The following is a 21549-nucleotide window of genomic DNA, read 5'->3' on the forward strand; positions in this document are numbered from 1 at the left end:
ACAGGTCCACAGGTTACTGAAAGGGGCAACACAGGTGGAGAAGGTAGTCAGGAAGGCATACGGCATGCTTGCCTTCATTGGCCGGGGCATTGAGTATAAGAATTGGCAAGCCATGTTGCAGCTGTATAGAACCTTAGTTAGGGAGGGAGGTGGCACAGTCTTGGCTGATGTGGCGCAGACCCAGTTGGAGATGGCGCAGTCACTGTGTGATGTGGCGCACACCCAGAGGGAGGAGGCACAGTCTTGGCTGATGTGGCACACACCCAGAGGGAGGTGGCACAGTCTTGGCTGATGTGGCACACACCCAGAGGGAGGTGGCACAGTCTTGGCTGATGTGGCACACACCCAGAGGGAGGTGGCACAGTCTTGGCTGATGTGGCGCAGACCCAGTTGGAGGTGGCACAGTCACTGTGTGATGTGGCGCACATCCAGAGGGAGGTGGTCCACCCTTTGAGCTCCATGCCCACAGACACTGGCCTTCAGTCATACCCATGACATAAATCTAGGCCCTATCCCGCACCCCTGGCCCAGTCGATGTCTGGCACCGTAGAGTCCATCCCTGCTGCCATGGGTATCGCCAGCTGGTGCTGCCCATGCCACCGGGACATGCCATGCTCCATGGCTGATCATCAAGTTCAATACCCTGACCCTGCCTTCTCCTCATGTCCCTTGATCCCTTTAGCCCCAAGAGCTGTATCTAACTCCTTCTTGAAATTACACAGCAGTAATGGGTGGGCCTGGCCCACTGATCACTGGTTGTTCCTGTTCCTGATGCCCATTGTGAGGGGTTGGAGGTGGGCAAACCAGTCGAGCCACCCGTCCTTGCCAGGGCCTGGCCTTCAGACTGCCAGGATATTGGCGAGACGGCATGGCGGATGTAATGACATCATGTTCTTCGATTGTCCGCATTCTGGAGAGATCCTGAAGAGGGCTCGTTGATCCTGCTTATTCCTTATTCCTTAGCTTCCATCGTGCGACCGGGAAGGTGACTTTATCCTGAGGACTGCCCTGCAGCTGCTCTCTTATCCTGAACGTTACTCCCTGGTGATCATGTTGCCCTTTTCTTGATGCTGTCTTTTTACCGATAGGGGAGTGTGAAATATGGGTGGAATGGCCTCTATCGCTGATTATCCTGATTTAGCAAATCGGAAGTGGGATTCCCACTCACTCCCAAATCACTGAGTGTCTTTAAAACAGAGATGAGGAGGAATTTCTTCAGCCAGAGGGTGGTGAATCTGTGGAACTCTTTGCCGCAGGAGGCTGTGGAGGCCAATTCACTGAGTGTCTTTAAGACAGAGATAGATAGGCTCTTGATCAATAAGGGGATCAGGGGTTATGGGGAGAAGGCTGGAGAATGGGGATGAGAAAAATATCAGCCATGATTGAATGGTGGAGCAGACTCGATGGGCCGAGTGGCCTAATTCTGCTCCGATGCCTTATGGATTTGTGCACAGTTTCACTCCTAATTTCAATTATGTCTTGCAGTGTCCTTGTGATTGAGGGAAGGGAATGGTCTTCATTATCACCCCTCTCTCATTTAAAAGGAAGATGAGTAAATAGTGAGGAGGCTAGCCTCTGATTACAGGAGGATATCAACGGGCTGGTCAGATGGGCTGATCAGTGGCAAATGCAGTTCAACCCGGATAAGTGTGAGGTGATGCACTTGGGAAGGACAAACAAGGCGAGGGAATACATGATAAATGGCAGGAATCTGGGAGCACTGAGGATCAGAGGGACCTTGCTGTGCATGTACACCCGTCCCTTAAGGTAGCAGGGCAGGTGGATACAATGGTTAAGACGGCAGATGATATATTTGCCTTTATTAGCTGAGGCATTGAGTTTAAGAGCAGGGAGGTTATGCTGGAACTGTGAAAAATGTTGGTTAGGCCACAGCTAGAGTATTGTGAGCAGTTCTGGAATCCACATTACAGGAGGGATGTGACAGCCCTGGAGAGGGTGCAGAGGAGATTTACCAGGATGTTGCCTGGGCTGGAGGGTTTTAGTTATGAAGAGAGATTGGATAGACTGGGATTGTTTTCCTTGGAGCAGAGACTGAGGGGGAACGTGATTGAGATGGAGGGGCACAGATAGAGTAGACAGGAAGAAACTTCCCCTTGGTGTTGGATCAATGACCAGGGAGCAGAGATTGAAGGTGAGGGACAGGAGGTTTAGAGGGGATGTGGGGAAAAAGCTTTCACCCAGAGGGGGGTGGGAGTCTGGAACTCGCTGCCTGAAAGGGGGGTGGAGACAGAGACCCTCACAACATTTCAGAAGGATTTAGATCCCAGGACAGACAAGGCTATGGGCCAAGTGCTGGGCAATGGGATCAGAATAGTTAGGTGGTTGTTTTTGACCGGTGCAGAGGCGATGGGCTGAAGGGCCTTCTCTGTGCTGTATAATTCTATGACTTTGTGACTCTATAGTAGACACACTGGCCTGGATTCTGTAAGTGGCTCCCAGGCATGAATCAGAGTCCTTTCACAGAGGGCACGATAGTTTCCATTCACATCCCCGTGTCGGGCTCACATTTTGAGCAGGCAGCCTGATCCAGCGGCAGGCCCCCAGGCAGCCTGATCCAGCGGCAGGCCCCCAGGCAGCCTGATCCAGCAGCAGGCCCCCAGGCAGCCTGATCCAGCGGCAGGCCCCTAGGCAGCCTGATCCAGCAGCAGGCCCCCAGGCAGCCTGATCCAGCGGCAGGCCCCCAGGCAGCCTGATCCAGCAGCAGGCCCCCAGGCAGCCTGATCCAGCGGCAGGCCCCCAGGCAGCCTGATCCAGCGCCAGGCCCCCAGGCAGCCTGATCCAGCAGCAGGCCCCCAGGCAGCCTGATCCAGCAGCAGGCCCCCAGGCAGCCTGATCCAGCAGCAGGCCCCCAGGCAGCCTGATCCAGCAGCAGGCCCCCAGGCAGCCTGATCCAGCGGCAGGCCCCCTCCCCGTCTCACAACACAGACCATAACCCCCCCTCATTGGGGAGGACACGGCAAACCCTCATCAAGGAGGGGCCATGCTTCCCCCCACCACAGAAATAAGAAGTCAGGGCTGGTTTAGCACACTGGGCTAAATAGCTGGCTTTGAAAGCAGACCAAGGCAGGCCAGCAGCACGGCTCGATTCCCGTACCAGCCTCCCCGAACAGGTGCCGGAATGTGGCGACTAGGGGCTTTTCACAGTAACTTCATTGCAGCCTACTCGTGACAATAAGCGATTTTCATTTTATTTCATTTTGAGGGCAGCACGGTAGCATAGTGGTTAGCACTGTGGCTTCACAACGCCAAGGTCCAAGGTTCGATTCCCGGCTTGGGTCACTGTCTGCGCGCAGTCTGCATGCTCTCCCCGTGTTTGCGTGGGTTTCCTCCGGGTGCTCCGGTTTCCTCCCACAGTCCAAAGACGTGCGGGTTAGGTGGATTGGCCAGGCTAAATTGCCCTTAGTGTCCAAAATGGTTAGGAGGGGTTATTGTGTTACGGGGATAGGGTGGAAGTGAGTGGTTAAGTGGGTCGGTGCAGACTCGATGGGCTGAATGCCCTCCTTCTGCACTGTATCTTCTGTGTCTGTCTCTGTGAAATTTCCAGCTCTCTAAACACCACCCCACCCACCCCCAGCCCCCCCTTCAATCACCCCCCCCCTTCAGCCACACCCTTCAGGCCGTTTCAGGCTGTTGGTGAAAAGTCAACACCTGTACCCCCCCTCCCCGAGATGGGGGTCCCGTGTCTCGACTGCCCCTTCCAACCCTGGGAAACCCGAAAATCATCCCTAACACGATGATCACCCCTAACACAGTGATCACGCCTGACACGATGATCACGCCTGACACAGTGATCACCCCTGACACGGTGATCACGCCTGACAGGGTGATCACGCCTGACACGGTGATCACACCTGACACGGTGATCACACCTGACACGATGATCACGCCTAACACAGTGATCACCCCTGACACGGTGATCACGCCTGACACGATGATCACGCCTGACACAGTGATCACGCCTGACACGGTGATCACGCCTGACAGGGTGATCACGCCTGACACGGTGATCACACCTGACACGGTGATCACACCTGACACGATGATCACGCCTGACACAGTGATCACCCCTGACACGGTGATCACGCCTGACACAGTGATCACCCCTGACACGGTGATCATGCCTGACACAGTGATCACCCCTGACACGGTGATCACGCCTGACACAGTGATCACCCCTGACACGGTGATCACGCCTGACACAGTGATCACCCCTGACACAGTGATCACCCCTGACACGGTGATCACGCCTGACGCGGTGATCTCAGGCAGCACTCCGCTCAATGGCACTCTCCTCTGGTCTGACCTATTGATCTCTGAAGTGGCCTCCTCACCCTGTTCTGCTCTGTCTAACAGCTGATAAGCAGTCAGGCTGTTCAGTGAAGAATCAATGCAGGAACACTTTCCAATTCCTAACATCTGCTCCCTCAGCCCTATGCCTTTGAAACTGTGTACCTCCAAAGCTAATAACACTTGAAAAGACGTTAAATCCCATGAGACCCTTTGAAATGCGAGGCATCCATTCAATTTCACAAAGCATACCTTTCACTAGCCTGTGATTGACAGCTTAATGGTCCAGACACAGCTGCTAGGGGCTATTTATCTTTCCCTTCACGATTGATTTCATCCCAAGTACCCTGCTTTGATGCTAACCACAATGTTTCTAAACACTCTTGCTATGATTGACAGCTCCTGACCACAGCAAAGCAGCTAAGTGCTTTCACTCTCTATTTTCGAACAGCAGAAAGCCGAACCTTATGAGCTCAGAGGTAATTATGTTCACCGTTATTCTGCTGTTGAACCTACTTTGACAAAGCTTTGTAACTTTAATGCTACCATGGCCAGTCCCTTTGCCTGTGTTCCATAACCTCTTTTCCACTTGATCTCCCGCCCTCTCTTGCTTATGCTGAAAAAGAGTCATAATGGAGGTGAAATGTTAACCCTTTCTCTCTCCACAGATGCTGCTGGCTCGTTTCCAGCATTTTATGTTTTTATTTAGATCTCCAACATCTGCAATATTCTACTTCCAACTGAAAATGTGAAATGTGCCTTATCCTACCATGGAAGCTTGCAAGTATTTTTTGCACACTGTTGCCTCACAGCTCCAGGGACCCGGGTTCGATTCTGGGCCTCGGGTGACTGTGTGGAGTCTGTATGCCCTCCCCAAGTCTGCGTGGATTTCCTCCGGGTGCTCCGGCTTCCTCCCCTTAGTGTCCAAAAGGTTAGGTTTTGCTCCCGAGGTGTGTCTGACACAATACGCCAAACATTTTTGCCTGCACCCACAGACCAGTTAAAGATCTCTAGGCACAGATCAAAATTTGTGGAAATGCCCCTGTTTTCTTGACCAACGTTCAACTCATAACCAGTTGCAAAAGAGGAGGATCACCTGGTAATATATTCATGTAACCTAGCCTGGCGTGATACTCTGTCAATTAATATTTAACCCCATCTAATGGCATCTACCATTCCGCTGGAGACTTCCTAACTAGATACAGTCCTCAGCTTAGTCGTAATCACCGGTAACAAAGTTACACTGAGTTTCAATGATGTTTTCTGTTGCAATAGGATTGGAAAGTTACCTAGATCCTGTTACAAAGCAGTCTCCTTGAGTAAAGTCCAGTTGAATACAAATGAATGACTTAGATCACTTTCAATTGAAGCAAACATTGAGCTAGCATATTGCAGGTAGATTAGCGAATAAAGGTGATGCATTATTGAAAACTTGTATCTATTGCGCACTATTTTTTTATGTTTGTTTAATTGGGAATATTTTGCTCAACACGGTGAGTGATGTGGTGCCAAGTAAAGTGCTCTATCGATACTGCCCAATCAAACAGTCCCAGGGCAGATACAGCACAGGATAGTTATAAAGCTCCCGCTACCCTGTCCCGTCAAACACTCTGCAGGCAACTCAACATGAGGTGATACAGAATAAAGCCGTGTGGGCAACACGGTAGCACAAGTGGATACCACCTTGGCTTCACAGCTCCAGGGTCCCAGGTTCGATTCCCCGCTGGGTCACTGTCTGTGCCGTGTCTGCACATCCTCCCCGTGTCTGCGTGGGTTTCCTCCGGGTGCTCCAGTTTCCTCCCACAGTCCAAAGACGTGCAGGTTAGGTGGATTGGCCGTGATAAATTGCCCTGAGTGTCCAAAGAAAGGTTAGGAGGGGTTATTGGGTTATGGGGATAGGGTGGAAGTGAGGGCTTAAGTGGGTCGGTGCAGACTCGATGGGCCGAATGGCCTCCTTCTGCACTGTATGTTCTATGTTCAAAGCCCGAACTCCAGCCATCTGCTTCAATCATTATTTCCAAACCTGACAACTTTCCAATAATTTTCACTTGCTCATCGATAATATATATACAATTCCTAATTGCTTGCTGTACCTGCAAACTAACTATCTGTGCTTCTGGTAAACATGCCCAAGTCTCTCTGAAAATCAACATTCAGAAGTGTTGCACCCTTTCAAAATATTCTGCTTTTATATTCTTTCTTCCGAAATGAATAACCTCATATTTCCCCACATAGTATTCTATCTATCACCTTGCCGTCCACTCAATTAACCTCTTTGCAGCCTCTCCGTTTGCTCTTCATTCCCACCTAGCTTCGTATGGAGAGCAAATTTGTAAACATTACTCATGGCCTCGTTTTGACAGATTTTTTATTCCAATTCAGGGGCAATTTTAGTGCAGTCAATCCACCTCCATGCACATCTTTGAGTTGGGGGAGGGGGGTGAGACCCACACAAAAAGGGGGAGAATGTGCAAACGGCACATGGACAGTGACCCGGGGCCAGGATCAAACCCGGGTCCTTGGCACCGTGAGGCAGCAGTGCTAACCACTGTGCCGCTGTACCGCTGCCTTGTTATGACAGATAGTAATTTCCAGGCAGCCCGAATTCCAAAGGGAAACTTGGACAAGTTATCACAACAATCTGAAATTTGTACTTTATTATGAGAAGTTACTGAAGTCAGAAACAAAAGCTACAAATCACTGTTGGAGATTCTAAATGTTAAATTAAACGTTTATTTTTAAAAGGTACAAAAACACACAATATTGCATTTACATGAATAACAGTGGTTCTACAAACATTTCCCAAAAGGTTTTAGCTTTGTTAAACTCAGAACTGACCACCCCTTTTAGGCAATAATACTTATAGATTTTCTCCATAAAAATACCAATAAAAATATCGCTAACTTCCACTGTTGCTACATGTGAGGCAAAATAATACAGAGGCCTCTCTCTCTCTCAGTTGATACAGGAAAACCAACCATTATATCAAAACCTTGGAGGCACAGCACGTGTCTCCACGCAGAGTGGCAGCCAACTACTTTCTTCATTAATCTGTTTCAGTGCAGATGTTCTTCAGGATCTCATTGGCTGTACTTTCATACAGCTTCCAATCTCACTTTCAATACCGTTATTCCCCTTTCATTTTTATATCAATTACATCCATATGGAAGTACCTTTTCCCAGAATGTACAAATCCTTCATGTTATTTTATGCATATTAATTTTCGGTAAATATACTTAGTTTTTTTCATTTATGGTCTTTACCAATTGTATGTTTTCCTTTTACAATGCAATGGTTCAACTTCAAATCAACCTTCTTATCTTCCTAATGCAAATTTCCATTCATGCTGCTTACTGGTATCCCATTTAACCTTGCTCACCTCCACTTCAATATACTTCCTTTCAAACCTAACCCTTTTCACATGTTTTTACCCCTTGGGTCCTGATTGGCTCTCTCAGTTCCCATGTTCCTCTGTCCAGCCTTTTGAGACCAGGCTTTCATCCAGAAGAAGGTTTCAGTTGCGAACGGCCAAACTAAAACCTCTGTGGCAACCGGGTTTACTTTTCCATATAACCCTTTGTTTCACTCTGTCTCAATGTGCACAGATTGCACTTTACACAGGGTTCCTGGAGGTATCCTGTCCAGGCGGAGCACAGAATAGCATAGATCGGCTAATAACCCTGGTGAAAGGCGGAGAAGGGAATGTGAGGGGGGGGGGGGGGGGGGGGACAGGATGTTGTGGAGGGAGCAGAAAATGGTGCATTGAACAGGCCATGGAATGGGGATTACACATTGGCCCCCAGGGCAGTTGCCAATTCTGATTACATATCTTCCTGGACATTCAACAGCCATTCAACGGCCATCACATCCGTCCGTGTGACATACTGCCTCCCTACACCAATTGGAAAGCAGAAAGGCTCCAATTGGATGATGCATGACTATCGGTCAAACAACATCCCCCTCCCCCCCCCGACTCATTTTCAAGTTGCTGTATTTCGGTAAACCAACATTGCCAACAGTAAAAAAGAACAGAATGCAACATTTTATTTTATGCCCCGATGATACTTTTCTCCAGAGTTGCTAACTGCAATGTCTTTAATTCCCGGAGACTCCAGGTCACGACCCGGAGCGTTAGCAACCCTATCACAGAGTCTGGGTCAATAGTGTTTCTTTATCTAATTTCATCTCTGTTACACACAATTCAACTACATTATCAGTACCAATGTAGGAACATTTAACATCGTCACGCTTTGCTGATATAATAAAGATCCAAAATAACAATTATGTATCACAAAATAAAACATCTTACGAAGTGTAAACATTGCCCCCCGCTCTCTCCATGGGACGAGGTCAGAGAGCTCAGGTTTATATTAAAATCTCTCGGTATTTGGAAGCTCTCCCGTACTGACCCACACAGCACAGGAAGCTGACAGGCTAGGCCACGGCTAAGCCAGGCCTGCACAAGGCCTACTAAAGGTGGGTTCATTGCAGGAATGAGTAGGAAGCGCTTTCCCTCCAACCCGGCAGGCTGTGCCATGTCCCGTTGATGCACTGCGAGATGCACGGGGTTATTGGAGTTCACCCAGGCTTCCTGACCCTGAAGGCAAAACGAAATGTGAAAAATGACCAACCAAGCTCTTTAAATTGCAACTAACTCAAAAGAAGAAAAAAATCTGCGCACAACGTGATAATCAGACGATAGCTTCTGTTTGTTAACCCACAGCTTGGGCTCCTGAGTGAGGAGGGGGTGAGATGTTAATCAGATCAGCAGATTGTGGTCTTTAGTCGGCACGTTGTTCTGTGATATATGGTCGTGGGAATTTGTTCTGAAGAATAAAAACAAAAGATTATAAACATCTTATTGCCTGACTACTATCTCAAGGGGGTGAGATTACACATTGGAGGATGAAATGAAATGAAAATGAAAATCGCTTATTGTCACGAGTAGGCTTCAATGAAGTTACTGTGAAAAGCCCCTAGTCGCCACACTCCGGCGCATGTTCGGGGAGGCTGGTACGGGAATTGAACCCGAGCTGCTGGCCTGCCTTAGTCTGCTTTCAAAGCCAGCGATTTAGCCCAGTGTGCTAAACCAGCCCCTGGTTTAGGGGCTGGAAATGGAAGTTATGCTTCCATTTTATAATGTTCTGGTTAGACTGACATGTGGAGCAACTTGTGTTCAGTCCTGGACACCATCGATCAGGAAGGACATGCCAGTCTCAACGGGGATTTAGCACAGACTATCAAACAGGATTATCAGGATCGGATTACATCAACCAGGCATGTACATCCTGAGTACCGAACAGCAGTAACGTGCATTTACGTAGTGCCTTTCATCTAATAAAATGTCTCAAGGCAGGTTACAAGGGCATAATCCGGACAAGTTAGACATTGGATCACAAAATGAAAATTAGGACAGGTGTCTAAACGCTTAGTGAAAGGGATGAATGTGTGATTTGATCCACGTGTTTGTAGTGATGTAAGGATTTGAGAGTGGGTAGGTGCAGAATCTACTGTTCCTCAAATGGGCAAAATGCCTGCTCAGCATCTTGGCACTGCCTACCTGCCACCCTGGCAGTGCCAACTGCCACCCAACAGTGCCACCTGGTACCCTGGCAGTGCCCTAACAGCCGCCGTGAATCCTAGGGTGGGCCTCTCCCAGGATCTACTGCCCGTGCCATACCCCGGTTCCGGTTGTGATGCAGCGGGTAGATCGTGCCCTGAGTCAGTTTTTGGGGTCTTGGGGAGTTTCCGCCTAGTCCAGCCGACACTTGGAACTTGTTTCAACAGTGGGACGCTGAATTTGTCAGCGGCACTGGCTCCTCCGAGATCGGGCCGTCAATTTGAAAGGGAGCCCCTATCTCCGAGGTGAGTTTGGGGGGTACAATGTCACCCCCGCACACATACACATTACCTCATATACCCCCCCAAGTGAGGACACCCCGCTATAGGGTCCCTGTGGCCTTCCCATCCCCGTTTTGGGACCCCCTCTATCAGGACCTCCAACCTTCACCTCCCCCCCCCCCCCCACAACCTTCATAACCCCCTCATCCCCCTTTCATGGGCACATTCCCCCTCAGGCCCTCACCCTTGGCAGCGCTGCCCTGGCACCCAGGAACCCTGGCATTGCCACTCGGGCAGTGCCATAAACTTTGGGAGGGACTCTCCGATTCCTAAACCCCGGGGTGGCACCCAGACAGTGCCAAGGTGGCAGCACCAGTGTGCCAGGCTGGCAGTGCCAAGGTAGTCAGGAGCAGGAGAGAGGGCCAAGGTGCCACCCTGCCTTGTCCCCGACCACCCAGGGGTCTCCAATGGCCTGGGAGACCACCAGGCACCATTACCAGCGGGATTCTCGGCGCTGTGGTGGCTTCAATCGTTTTGACAAGTCGCGGGAAGATAGGATCACACTGCCGCCCAAAAACACACAGGGCTGGATTCTCCCAAAATGGGGCTATGTCCCCTCGCCAGCGTAAAAACGCAGGCGTTGCTCTCCCGGGTTTCCTGAAAAAAATGCAACCCGATTAATTTACCTTCAGGGGCCCAGCCGGGACCCGGTCTGCTTCACGCAGCTTTGGCTGCGGATACAGGGCCCCCGCCTTTCCAGGCTCCGGGTCCGCGTATGCGCATGTTTGCTGAGAGGCCGCAGCCGCCGCGTAAGCATCCCGACCGGCCATTAGTTCCACGCCGTCGGGAATGTGGCCGGTCGGGAGCAGAGTATCGCTGGGCGGGCCTTTGGCAATGGCCCCCCAGCCGCGCAGCGTAATTCGCGGTCGCGTGGACATTCAGGGTCTGGAGAATCGAAGGAGTGGCGCTGGGCCCAATTCCGTCGGGAAATTTGATTCTCCGACCCCCTCGCCAAATGCGATTTCGGCGTGTGGCTGCGGAGAATCCACCCCGGGGTTTGGGAATCGGAGAGTCCCTCCCAAAGTTTATGGACTGTTTTCATGCCAGTTCCTGGGGCAATATACCCGGGGCAATATAAATATAGCTATTTAATGTTGAGTATTGCGCAGTGAGGCAGTTAATTAGTAATCTCATAGTAAAAGATCTGCTGGGAAATAATGATCATAATACTATTAAATTCCATATTAAGGTTCAAAGTGATGTTCACCAATTACAATCCAGAATTCTAAAATTAAAGCAAATCAGTTACATAGGTATGAGGGAAGAGCTGGTGAAGGTTGTTAGGGTACATAAACTAAAAGACATGGCAATAAATAGACAACAGGAAACATTTACAGAAACAATTCAAAATGTTTTACAGAAATACATTCCGTTGAAACCCAAAAACGTGGTGGGAAAAGTCCAGAGAGAAAGTAATGGGGAAACCTGACATTTAACTCAGTCCCGGGACCTGATAGCCGATATCCCAGGACTCGAAAAGAGATAGCTGTATAGATAGTGGATGTCCTGGCTATGGTTTTCCGAAATACCCCAGATTCTGGAATGATCCCAGCAGATTTGAAGTTGGCAAGTGGAACACCAAGGATTAGGGGCCTCACGGTAGCATGGTGGTTAGCATCAATGCTTCACAGCTCCAGTGGTCCCAGGTTCGATTCCCGGCTGGGTCACTGTCTGTGTGGAGTCTGCACGTTCTCCCCGTGTATGCGTGGGTTTCCTCCGGGTGCTCCGGTTTCCTCCCACAGTCCAAAGATGTGCGGGTTAGGTGGATTGGCCATGCTAAATTGCCCGTAGTGTAAGGTTAATGGGGGGATTGTTGGGTTACGGGTATATGGGTTACGTGGGTTTAAGTAGGGTGATCATTGCTCGGCACAACATCGAGGGCCGAAGGGCCTGTTCTGTGCTGTACTGTTCTATGATTCTCCGCTTGCCGACGCCGAAATCGCGTTTGGCGATCGGCCGGAGAATCAACGTTTCCGACGAAATGGGGGGGGAGGGGGGTCGGCTTTCAGGATGCTCCGCCCCCTCCAAGTTCCCGGCGGCGTTGGTCACGTGTGCTATAATTTGCAGCTATAGCTGGGGGCTCTACGCTGTTGGCATGCTAGCCCCACCCCCCCACCAAACGGAGGATCGGTGCCCGTTTAGTGCCAAATTTTCAGTCGTAAAATGCCACCGTTCCCACTCCGGCGTCAGGACATAGCCTGAAAATCGGAGAATCCAGCCCCACGATTCAGAGAAGGAGACAGAGTGGAAAAAGAAAGAACCAAAGGCTGGTTAACCTGACACATTGATCAAAGAAGCATTAGCAATGTACTTAGTAAATAATAATATGATTAGGACAAATCAATCATGTTTTACGGAAGGGAAATTAGTTTAATACATTTATTAGAGCTTTTTGATGATGTAACTGGTCGGATAAATAAAGGGGAACCAGAAGATGTGATACACTCGGATTTCCAAATTCAATAGGAAATGAGAAAACATGGTAATATGAATCATAAGGGTTCATGGTGTCAGGTAATAAATTAGCGTGGGTCGATGATTGATTAAGAGACAGGATGCAAAGAGTCGGGATAAATCAGAATCAGGGTAGCACAGTAACATTGTGGCTAGCACAATCGCTTCACAGCTCCAAGGTCCCAGGTTCGATTCCGGCTTGGGTCACTGTACAGAGTCTGCACGTCCTCCCCGTGTCTGCGTGGGTTTCCTCCGGGTGCTCCAGTTTCCTCCCACAGTCCAAAGATGTGCAGGTTAGGTGGATTGGCCGTGATAAATTGCCCTTAGTGTCCAAAATTGCCCTTAGTGTTGGGTGGGGTTACTGGGTTATGGGGATAGGGTGGCGGTGTTAACCTTGGGTAGGGTGCTCTTTCCAAGAACCGGTGCAGACTCGATGGGCCGAATGGCCTCCTTCTGCACTGTAAGTTCTATGAAATTCCATCAAATGGGAAATTTTTCAGCTGTCAGGTTGTGACTAATGGACAACCACAAGTGTAGTGTGGTGGCCTCAGCTATTCACAATCTTTATTCGTGGTACAGACGAAAAGACAGAGAGTAATATATCTAGATGTGTTGGTGATAAGAAGCTAGGTGGGAATGTAAGCTGTGAGGACGATACAAAGAGGCTGCAAAGAGATACAGACGGTTGACTGAGTCGGCAACAAAGGGAAGAAGTGGGAGATTACTCACTAAATAGAAATGTAGAATATTTTGAAAAGTTGTGAAACGTGTCAATGTTAATTTTCAAAGGGCCTTGGGTGTACTTGTACAAGTAACACAGAAAGTTAGCATGCAGGTACAGCCAGCAATTAGAAAGGCAAATGTTAGCATATATTGCAAGGGGATTCGAGTGCAAGAATAAAGAAGAATAAAGTTGTCCAGAACTTTGGTGATTCCACACCAGGAATACTGTGTGAAGTTTTCATTTCCATATTTAAGAAATGATATGCTTGCATTGGAGGAGGAGCAGTAAAGGTACACCAGGGGCGCGATTCTCCCATATGGGGAGAAATCGTAAGGCTGGCGTCAAATCCGGGCGGGTTTGACGCCAGCCCCCCCCCCCCCCTTCCCGACCGGGAACCGATTCTGGTCCCCGGTCGGGGCTAGCATCCCGACGCCGTAAACTCCGGCATCACGGGCTTAACGAATTTCGTTAAGCCCGCTTGCCAGAGTTAGCGCCGGCTGACGCGTCATATGACGTCAGCCGCGCATGCGCGGATTGGAAGACTCCAACCTGCGCATGCGTGGATGACGTCATCGCGCATTTGCACGAAACCCGCGCATGCGTGGGCCGGGATGCCCCTCAGCCGCCCCGCGAATAGATACTGCGGGGCGGCGGAAGGACAAAGAGTGCGCGGGCATCGGGCCCGCTGCCCGCGATCGGTGCCCACCGATCGCGGGCCCATGGCACCCTTGGCACGGCCGTGGTACTGCCGTGCCAATCGGTGCCATGGTTATAAAATGCGAGTGTTTACGGCCGTTTTTACGAACGGCCAGACCAGGTGTGTTTGCCGTTCGTAAAAACAGCCGTAAAGGGCTGGGAACTCGGCCCATCCATCAGCTGAGAATCGCTGCCGGCCGTAAAAAAACGGCGGCAGCGATTCGTATCGGGAGTCGGGCGTGGGGGGTGGGGAGAATAGCGGGAGGGCGTCGGAACAGCGTGGCCGTAAAATTTTACGAGCCACGCTATTCTCCGCACCGTCGGGAGTGCGGGGAATCGCGCCCCAGATTGTTCCTTTGGACGAGAGGCTGAGTAAATGGGTCCTTTGCTGGAGTTTTTACCTGCTGATATTTCTGATTTTCTTCTCGATCAATGCCTCTGCAATGAGCTGGGGCTGGATTCCACCTGGGAAGGAGGCTGAGAAGGACAGGATTGTCTCCCTGTGAATTCCTATTCAAACTGGGGGTTGTTACCAGCCACTGCTCGATACCTGTTCCCCCAAACTACCCAATTCGTTCACGCCTTTCACTCAGTATAGTTTGTGGGCCGACCTCAAAGCAAACTAATCATGCTGCCCAACCACGTCCACACCTGCTTCTCCAGCATCACCTCAACACTGTCATGCCAATCAAACCATGGGACAGATTCCTGTCCAACGGAATCCTAACAGTCAGATTTCATAATGAAGACCTACCCTGGCAGACAAGCTCATGACCTCCAGTCTGAGGTGACGTTTCTCGATTCGGTGTATGTAGAAAGACCTGAAAGATTTGAACACAGTTGTTAAAAGGTCTTGAAATCTCCTTACCAATACAGTGACCCGCACCTTCTGCAGATTCACAGCAATGAATGCCCAACTTCAAATCAAACAGCATCCCAGCACCCGTATCCTAGCGTCCAGAATCCGAGTTATGCAGGGCACCCCAGCACCCAGAATCTCTGTCATCTGGATCTCAGCATCCAGCTGTTTTCAATCCACATAGCACGAGAGGCCTCGAGTCTTACCGTGCCAATTCCCAGCAGAAGGATTTCCCAGGGTTAAACCTTGACGCTTCTGCCAATCCCAAGTGTCCTCCTCCCACCAAACTGTTTTTTGTTTGTCTGTCTTCTGCCTGTTGGATTACAAAAGTTTTGTCCTGTGTTAGTGTCGGCGAATGCACAGCGTTGGAGCGATACTGAACAAGGTTAGAACCTAAGGATCTCTCAGGTCCAGTTCTGAGAGGACAGACCAGGGAGAATTACATTCCTTTCTACTTTTTTATTAACAGATTATTAAGTGGACATTGCTGACCAGCTATTAATGCCCATTTCTCATTGCCCTGAGAGCTCATGGTGAGCCTTCTCATAGATAGGTAGAATTTACAGTGCAGAAGGAGGCCATTCGGCCCATCGAGTCTGCGCCGGCTCTTGGAAAGAGCACCCTACCCAAGGTCAACACCTCCACCCAATCCCCATAACCCAGTAACCCCACCCAACACTAAGGGCAATTTTTGGACACTAAGGGGCAATTTATCACGGCCAATCCACCCTAACCTGCACATCTTTGGACTGTGGGAGGAAACCGGAGCACCCGGAGGAAACCCACGCACACAGGGGGAGGACGTGCAGACTCCGCACAGACAGTGACCCAAGCCGGAATCGAACCTGGGACCCTGGAGCTGTGACGCATTTGTGCTATCCACAATGCTACCGTGCTGCCCACGAACTGAAGCAGTTTGATACGCCCAAGAGTGATTCAGAGATCACCCATACTGAAGTTGGATTGAAGTCTCAGCGAACAGGCTCCATTAAGGTGGCAGATTTCCTTCCCCAGAATATAAATGGTTTAGTTACGTTGTCGTGACAACTCAGCAACTCCATGGTCACTGAAACCAACTGTTTGCGTTTTACATTTTTTTAAACCAGATTCTCAAACTGGTTTTGGTGGAATTTAAACTCAGATTCTCTGCATTATAATCCATGGATAGCAAGACAGACGAGGAGAGATGAGACGAGGTGACCAAAGTACCCGAACATGTCGTATTTCTTGTCCCAGTGCCGATATCTTGTGCAACATAGAATCGCCACGATCAGCACGACGATGATTATCAGAGCCACCACTACCGTCACCACGATTAGCGTCACTATGTGGACTGGGAATTGGCACTTTGCCCCAATGTACCAGTAATCCTTCGACGTGTCACAACTGAAATCAAAAATAAATGGTCAGGCTCATTAAAACTACTGAACTCAAATGTAGAGAGTAAAACTCCCTCTACACTGTCCCCATCAAACACTCCCAGGACACGTACAGCACGGGGTTAGATACAGAGTAAAGCTCCCTCTACACTGTCCCCATCAAACTCCCAGGACAGGTACAGCACGGGGTTAGATACAGAGTAAAGCTCCCTCTACACTGTCCCCATCAAACACTCCCAGGACAGGTACAGTACGGGGTTAGATACAGAGTAAATCTCCCTCTACACTGTCCCCATCAAACACTCCCAGGACAGGTACAGCACGGGGTTAGATACAGAGTAAAGCTCCCTCTACACTGTTCCCATCAAACACTCCCAGGACAGGTATAGCACGGGGTTAGATACAGAGTAAAGCTCCCTCTACACTGTCCCCATCAAACACTCCCAGGACAGGTACAGCACGGGGTTAGATACAGAGTAAAGCTCCCTCTACACTGTCCCCATCAAACTCCCAGGACAGGTACAGCACGGGGTTAGATACAGAGTAAAGCTCCCTCTACACTGTTCCCATCAAACACTCCCAGGACAGGTATAGCACGGGGTTAGATACAGAGTAAAGCTCCCTCTACACAGTCCCCATCAAACACTCCCAGGACAGGTACAGCACGGGGTTAGATACAGAGTAAAGCTCCCTCTACACTGTCCCCATCAAACACTCCCAGCATGGGTTATGTGCAGGTAAAGCACCATCTGTACTACGTCATCGAACATTCTCAGGCCATAGATGTTGTCAAAGTGCAGAGTAAAATTAGTTCTAGAATGTTTCCTCAATGTTATCAGTCTCCAACCTCTAATAAGCAATTCAACATCTTGTGTGACATTTATTCATGTCACATATCCACTTGGTCTGTGTAAGTGTAGTTGCCAGTTTAACTTGCCAATGATTGCCTGTCAGGCATGTCTGACCTATTTGAGGTTCCAGTTCCATGTCAGTGTGATTGACATTGACATCTAAACTATCCTCTGAAGTGGCTTCGCAAGCCCCCCGTTTGTATCGCCATCCCTCGTGAAAAATAGAGAAAGGCGGTAAATGCATAACACAGGGCACGAGGGGTTGACAAAAAGGTCCTGACAGGGCCGTACAGCAGCACCTTTATCCTGAGTTTCAATCAAAAAAAGTTCTCTCACCCATCAGTCTCGGCCAAGACAAGTGATGGTTTAGTGGCAATCCAAGGTGCCTCTTTAAATTTTGGTTTTCTCAAGCTAACCATTTGTGGTAGTCACCACTGTTGTATATATGTATCGCATATGAAGTGTATTACGGTAAGGCTCCTGTACTACATCCCTGCCTGCTGGCTCCGCCCAGTCGGCGGAGTATAAATGTGTGTGCTCCCCAAGCTGCAGCCATTTCGGCGGCAGCTGCAGGAGGCTACACATCTCTGCTTAATAAAGCCTCGATTACTCTCTACTCTCGTCTCGTCGTAATTGATAGTGCATCACCATTTCAGCCAGAAGCGTTGTGTAAAGTGATTACCGAACAGAGATTGATTTGCTAACAGCATCAAATGAAAAAAAATGTAAGGTAAATTATTTGGGTTTCCATTCCTCGGTCAGGGTGTGGGGCTGTGCCAATTCTGTAACTCATGCTTCCTCCTGATGGGACGCCAGAACTTGCTGGGGTTGCCAACTCTCGTCGGACATCGTCCTGGAGACTTCACCACATGACACCCCCACCCAAACAGTCTTTTTTCCAGTATTCCAATGTTTTTAAAACTAATGAACAAAAACGTTCATTGAAAATATGAAAAAGCACACTGTTCTTTATAATACCACAATGATGTTCCTTCCTGGTTTGCTCGTAGCATTATCCCGGAGATTAATCTTTAAATCTGGAGTCATAATAATCTTGCATGGTCACCAACCCTGAGGCTTTGCTAAAGTAATCGCGGCCAATCAAAACAATCATAGTAATTGAATCTTACAAGCACTTGGGGCCTTGCTTTGAGAGTTCACATTTTCCATAAATGCAAGTAAGAGCATCTTTACTGTCTATGTGACACTTGGACATGCAGACCCAGCCCGAAGATGTATTTTCCGCTGTATAATAGTCCTTAAAATCGTCTTCCACATTGACTGTGCAATTAACTGTTGAACAAAGAGCGGATAACAAAATCATTACCTTGCTCATGTATCCCGCACACACCGCAAATATTTTCTCAGCAATAGTGAATGAAGCACTGAACACAACAAGGAATCCCACTCACAATCAATGTCCCCCTTACGATGCACATGTGCACTGCTTTGCAGCAATCTTGTATGTATGTGCAGTGAACTAGCTAGCCGTGCTCAACAAAGAAAGATTAGTGGGAACATGTCCCACCACACTCATGCACTTGATCAAGCAGAGCTGCCTGTATCCCATGATGGTAGAGGGATTGAGTTTCGGAGCCATGAGGTCATGTTGCAGCTGTACAAAACTCTGGTGCGGCCGCATTTGGAGTATTGCGTGCAGTTCTGGTCGCCGCATTATAGGAAGGATGTGGAAGCATTGGAAAGGGTTCAGAGGAGATTTACCAGGATTTTGGCTGGTATGGAGGGAAGATCTTATGAGGGAAGGCTGAAGGACTTGAGGCTGTTTTCGTTAGAGAGAAGAAGGTTAAGAGGTAACTTAATTGAAGCATACAAGATGATCAGAGGATTAGATAGGGTGGACAGTGAGAGCCTTTTTCCTCGGATGGTGATGTCTAGCATGAGGGGACATAGCTTTAAATTGAGGGGAGATAGATATAGGACAGATGTCAGAGGTAGGTTCTTTACTCAGAGCGTGTAAGGGCGTGGAATGCCCTGCCTGCAACAGTAGTGGACTCGCCAACACTAAGGGCATTCAAATGGTCATTGGATAGACATATGGACGATAAGGGAATAGTATAGATGGGCTTTAGAGGGGTTTCACAGGACGGCGCAACATCAAAGGCCGAAGGGCCTTTACTGCGCTGTAATGATCTATGTTCTATGTCTCAGGTAATCCATTTCCCTCCATTTCAGATTTTCATCATCGAAAGCTCACTGCTGCCTGTCTGCACAAAGGTAATGGCCTCCGATCAGAATGTCACCTTCTCTGAATCCAGCAGATGCTGCTTCTCTACTGATGCTGTTTGTCATTGTCGGCCTGTAACATACTCCACATGTCTTGGGTTGGTGTTTCTCCTTGGGCAGAGGTTTAACCTGACTCTCGCCCTCCTACCCAAAGGGTCATGTACTTTCTTTAATCTGCCTTCTTCCAACATTTCCACACACCTGGTTCGGGTATCTTCTTTTAAAATTCATTTACGGGATGTGGGCGTGGCTGGCTGGGCCAGTATTTATTGCCCATCCCTAATTGCCCTTCAGAATGTGCTGGTGAGCTACCTTCTTGAATCGCTGTAGTTTCCCCTGATTCCCATTGACTCCAGTTTAGCCAGGGCTCCTTGATGCCCCACTCGATCAAATGCTGCCTTGATGTCGAGAGCAGTCACTCCCTCCTCCCCTCTGGCATTCAGCTCTTTTGTCCATGTTTGACCCAAGGCTGTAATGAGGTCAGGAGCTGAGTGACCCTGGGCGGAACCCAAACTGAGCGTCCATGAGCAGGTTATTGCTGAGTAAGTGCCGCTTGATAGCACTGTTGATGACTCCTTCTATCACTTTGAGAAGAACTGACTCGTGGTTAGTTACCCATTGGGTCGATAATTGTAGCATCAATTTTTTTTTAATTTAGAGTACCCAATTCATTTTTCCAATTAAGGGGCAATTTATCAAGGTCAATCCATCTACCCTGCACATCTTTGGGTTGTGGGGGCGAAACCCACGCAAATACGGGGAGAATGTGCAAATTCCACACGGACAGTGACCCAGAGCCGGGATCGAACCTGGGACCTCGGCGCCGTGAGGCAGCAGTGCTAACCACTGCGCCACCGTGCTGCCAACAATTGTAGCATCGATAATTGTAATGGGTCAATAGTCATAGGGTCAGTAATTAAGTGAAAGTGCCTAAAACATATTAAGTGACTCAATGTCAGCACATGACACCTTAGCCTCTCTCTATGTATAGAATCATAGAATCCTCACAATCCAGAAGAAGGCCACTCGACCCATCAAGGCTGCACCCTACCTAGGCCCACGCCCCCGACCTATCCCCGTAACTCCAACTAATCTTTTGGACACTAAGGGGCAATTTAGCACAGCCAATCCACTGACCTGCACATCTTTGGAGTGTGGGAGGAAACCGGAGCACCCGGGGGAACCCCACACAGACATGGGGAGAACGTGCAGACTCCACACAGATAGTGACCCAAGGCCGGAATGGAACCCGAGACCCTGGCGCTGTGAGGCAGCAGTGCTAACCACTGTGCCACCGTGTCGCAATGTAACTGCCACTGAGCAGTCGTGAAAATACAAAACTCACCAATCAGGTCTTCATTGGAGTACGTCACGTTTTTGAATTTGGGTGTGAGTTGAAGACCTAAACAGTTTTCTGAAATATTAATTATTTCACAGTTAAAAACAGAATAAACAGGACATACACAGAACAAGCTTTTTAATAATCGTTTCATTAATAATTGTGCATATCAGGACAGGAACATGAGTAACACCCTGAGATTGGTTTATTTATTTTGAGGATACAGTCGTGTGGATGGTATGTTGCTGGAATTGTAATTCAAGGAACTGTGAATTCAAATTCCATCATGTCATTGAAGAGTTTGAAAGACTTGTTTCTAAATTGGTACCAGTAAATGTGACCATGAATCATTTGGATTGCTGTAAAAATGGCACTGGCTCAGTCTTTTGGGAAGGCAGTCTGTCAGCCCAGTATGGTATGGCCAATATCTATCTCCTGCCCCACAGCTAACTGCCCATCGAAGAGAGCTAACAAGCCCCTTGTTTGTATCATCACCTACTCAGGGTAAATAAGAGTGGGTAATTAATGCCAGCTCTGCCAACATCACCCATACCTCAAGTGTGAATGATACATGTTTCGGTCAGCTCTGTTGTGGGATAACAGAATAAGGACAGTCCATGGATAATAAATTGGCAGAGCCAATCTCTCGTCCTTTGAAACCAACAGATTTCAGGCAGAGTATCAGGCAGTCGATGACATTGCAAATGACACTGAGCATGTTTTAAGGAACAAACTGGGTTGGAGGAAGCAGTAAATGATAAACGGAAGCGGTACATCGAGGGCAGTGATTGTGA

General features: G+C 48.9%; 1 protein-coding gene across 1 annotated transcript in view; it reads right to left on the reverse strand.

Annotated features, from left to right (window-relative positions):
* Nucleotides 1-8653: 8653 nt before the first annotated feature.
* Nucleotides 8654-21549, reverse strand: part of LOC119958326 (mucin-5AC-like) — a 63716-nt gene continuing 50820 nt past the window's right edge. The window contains exons 45-50 of the mRNA XM_038786765.1: nucleotides 20762-20830; nucleotides 18303-18465; nucleotides 16152-16328; nucleotides 15149-15255; nucleotides 14838-14904; nucleotides 8654-9134 (exon numbers count right to left, since the gene is read on the reverse strand). Of these exons, the coding sequence (XP_038642693.1) occupies nucleotides 14852-14904; nucleotides 15149-15255; nucleotides 16152-16328; nucleotides 18303-18465; nucleotides 20762-20830 (569 nt within the window). The 3' untranslated portion in view covers nucleotides 8654-9134; nucleotides 14838-14851. The remainder of the gene's footprint in view (nucleotides 9135-14837; nucleotides 14905-15148; nucleotides 15256-16151; nucleotides 16329-18302; nucleotides 18466-20761; nucleotides 20831-21549) is intronic.

This window comes from Scyliorhinus canicula, chromosome 29, assembly GCF_902713615.1.
Source record: "Scyliorhinus canicula chromosome 29, sScyCan1.1, whole genome shotgun sequence".
Classification (NCBI taxonomy): domain Eukaryota; kingdom Metazoa; phylum Chordata; class Chondrichthyes; order Carcharhiniformes; family Scyliorhinidae; genus Scyliorhinus; species Scyliorhinus canicula.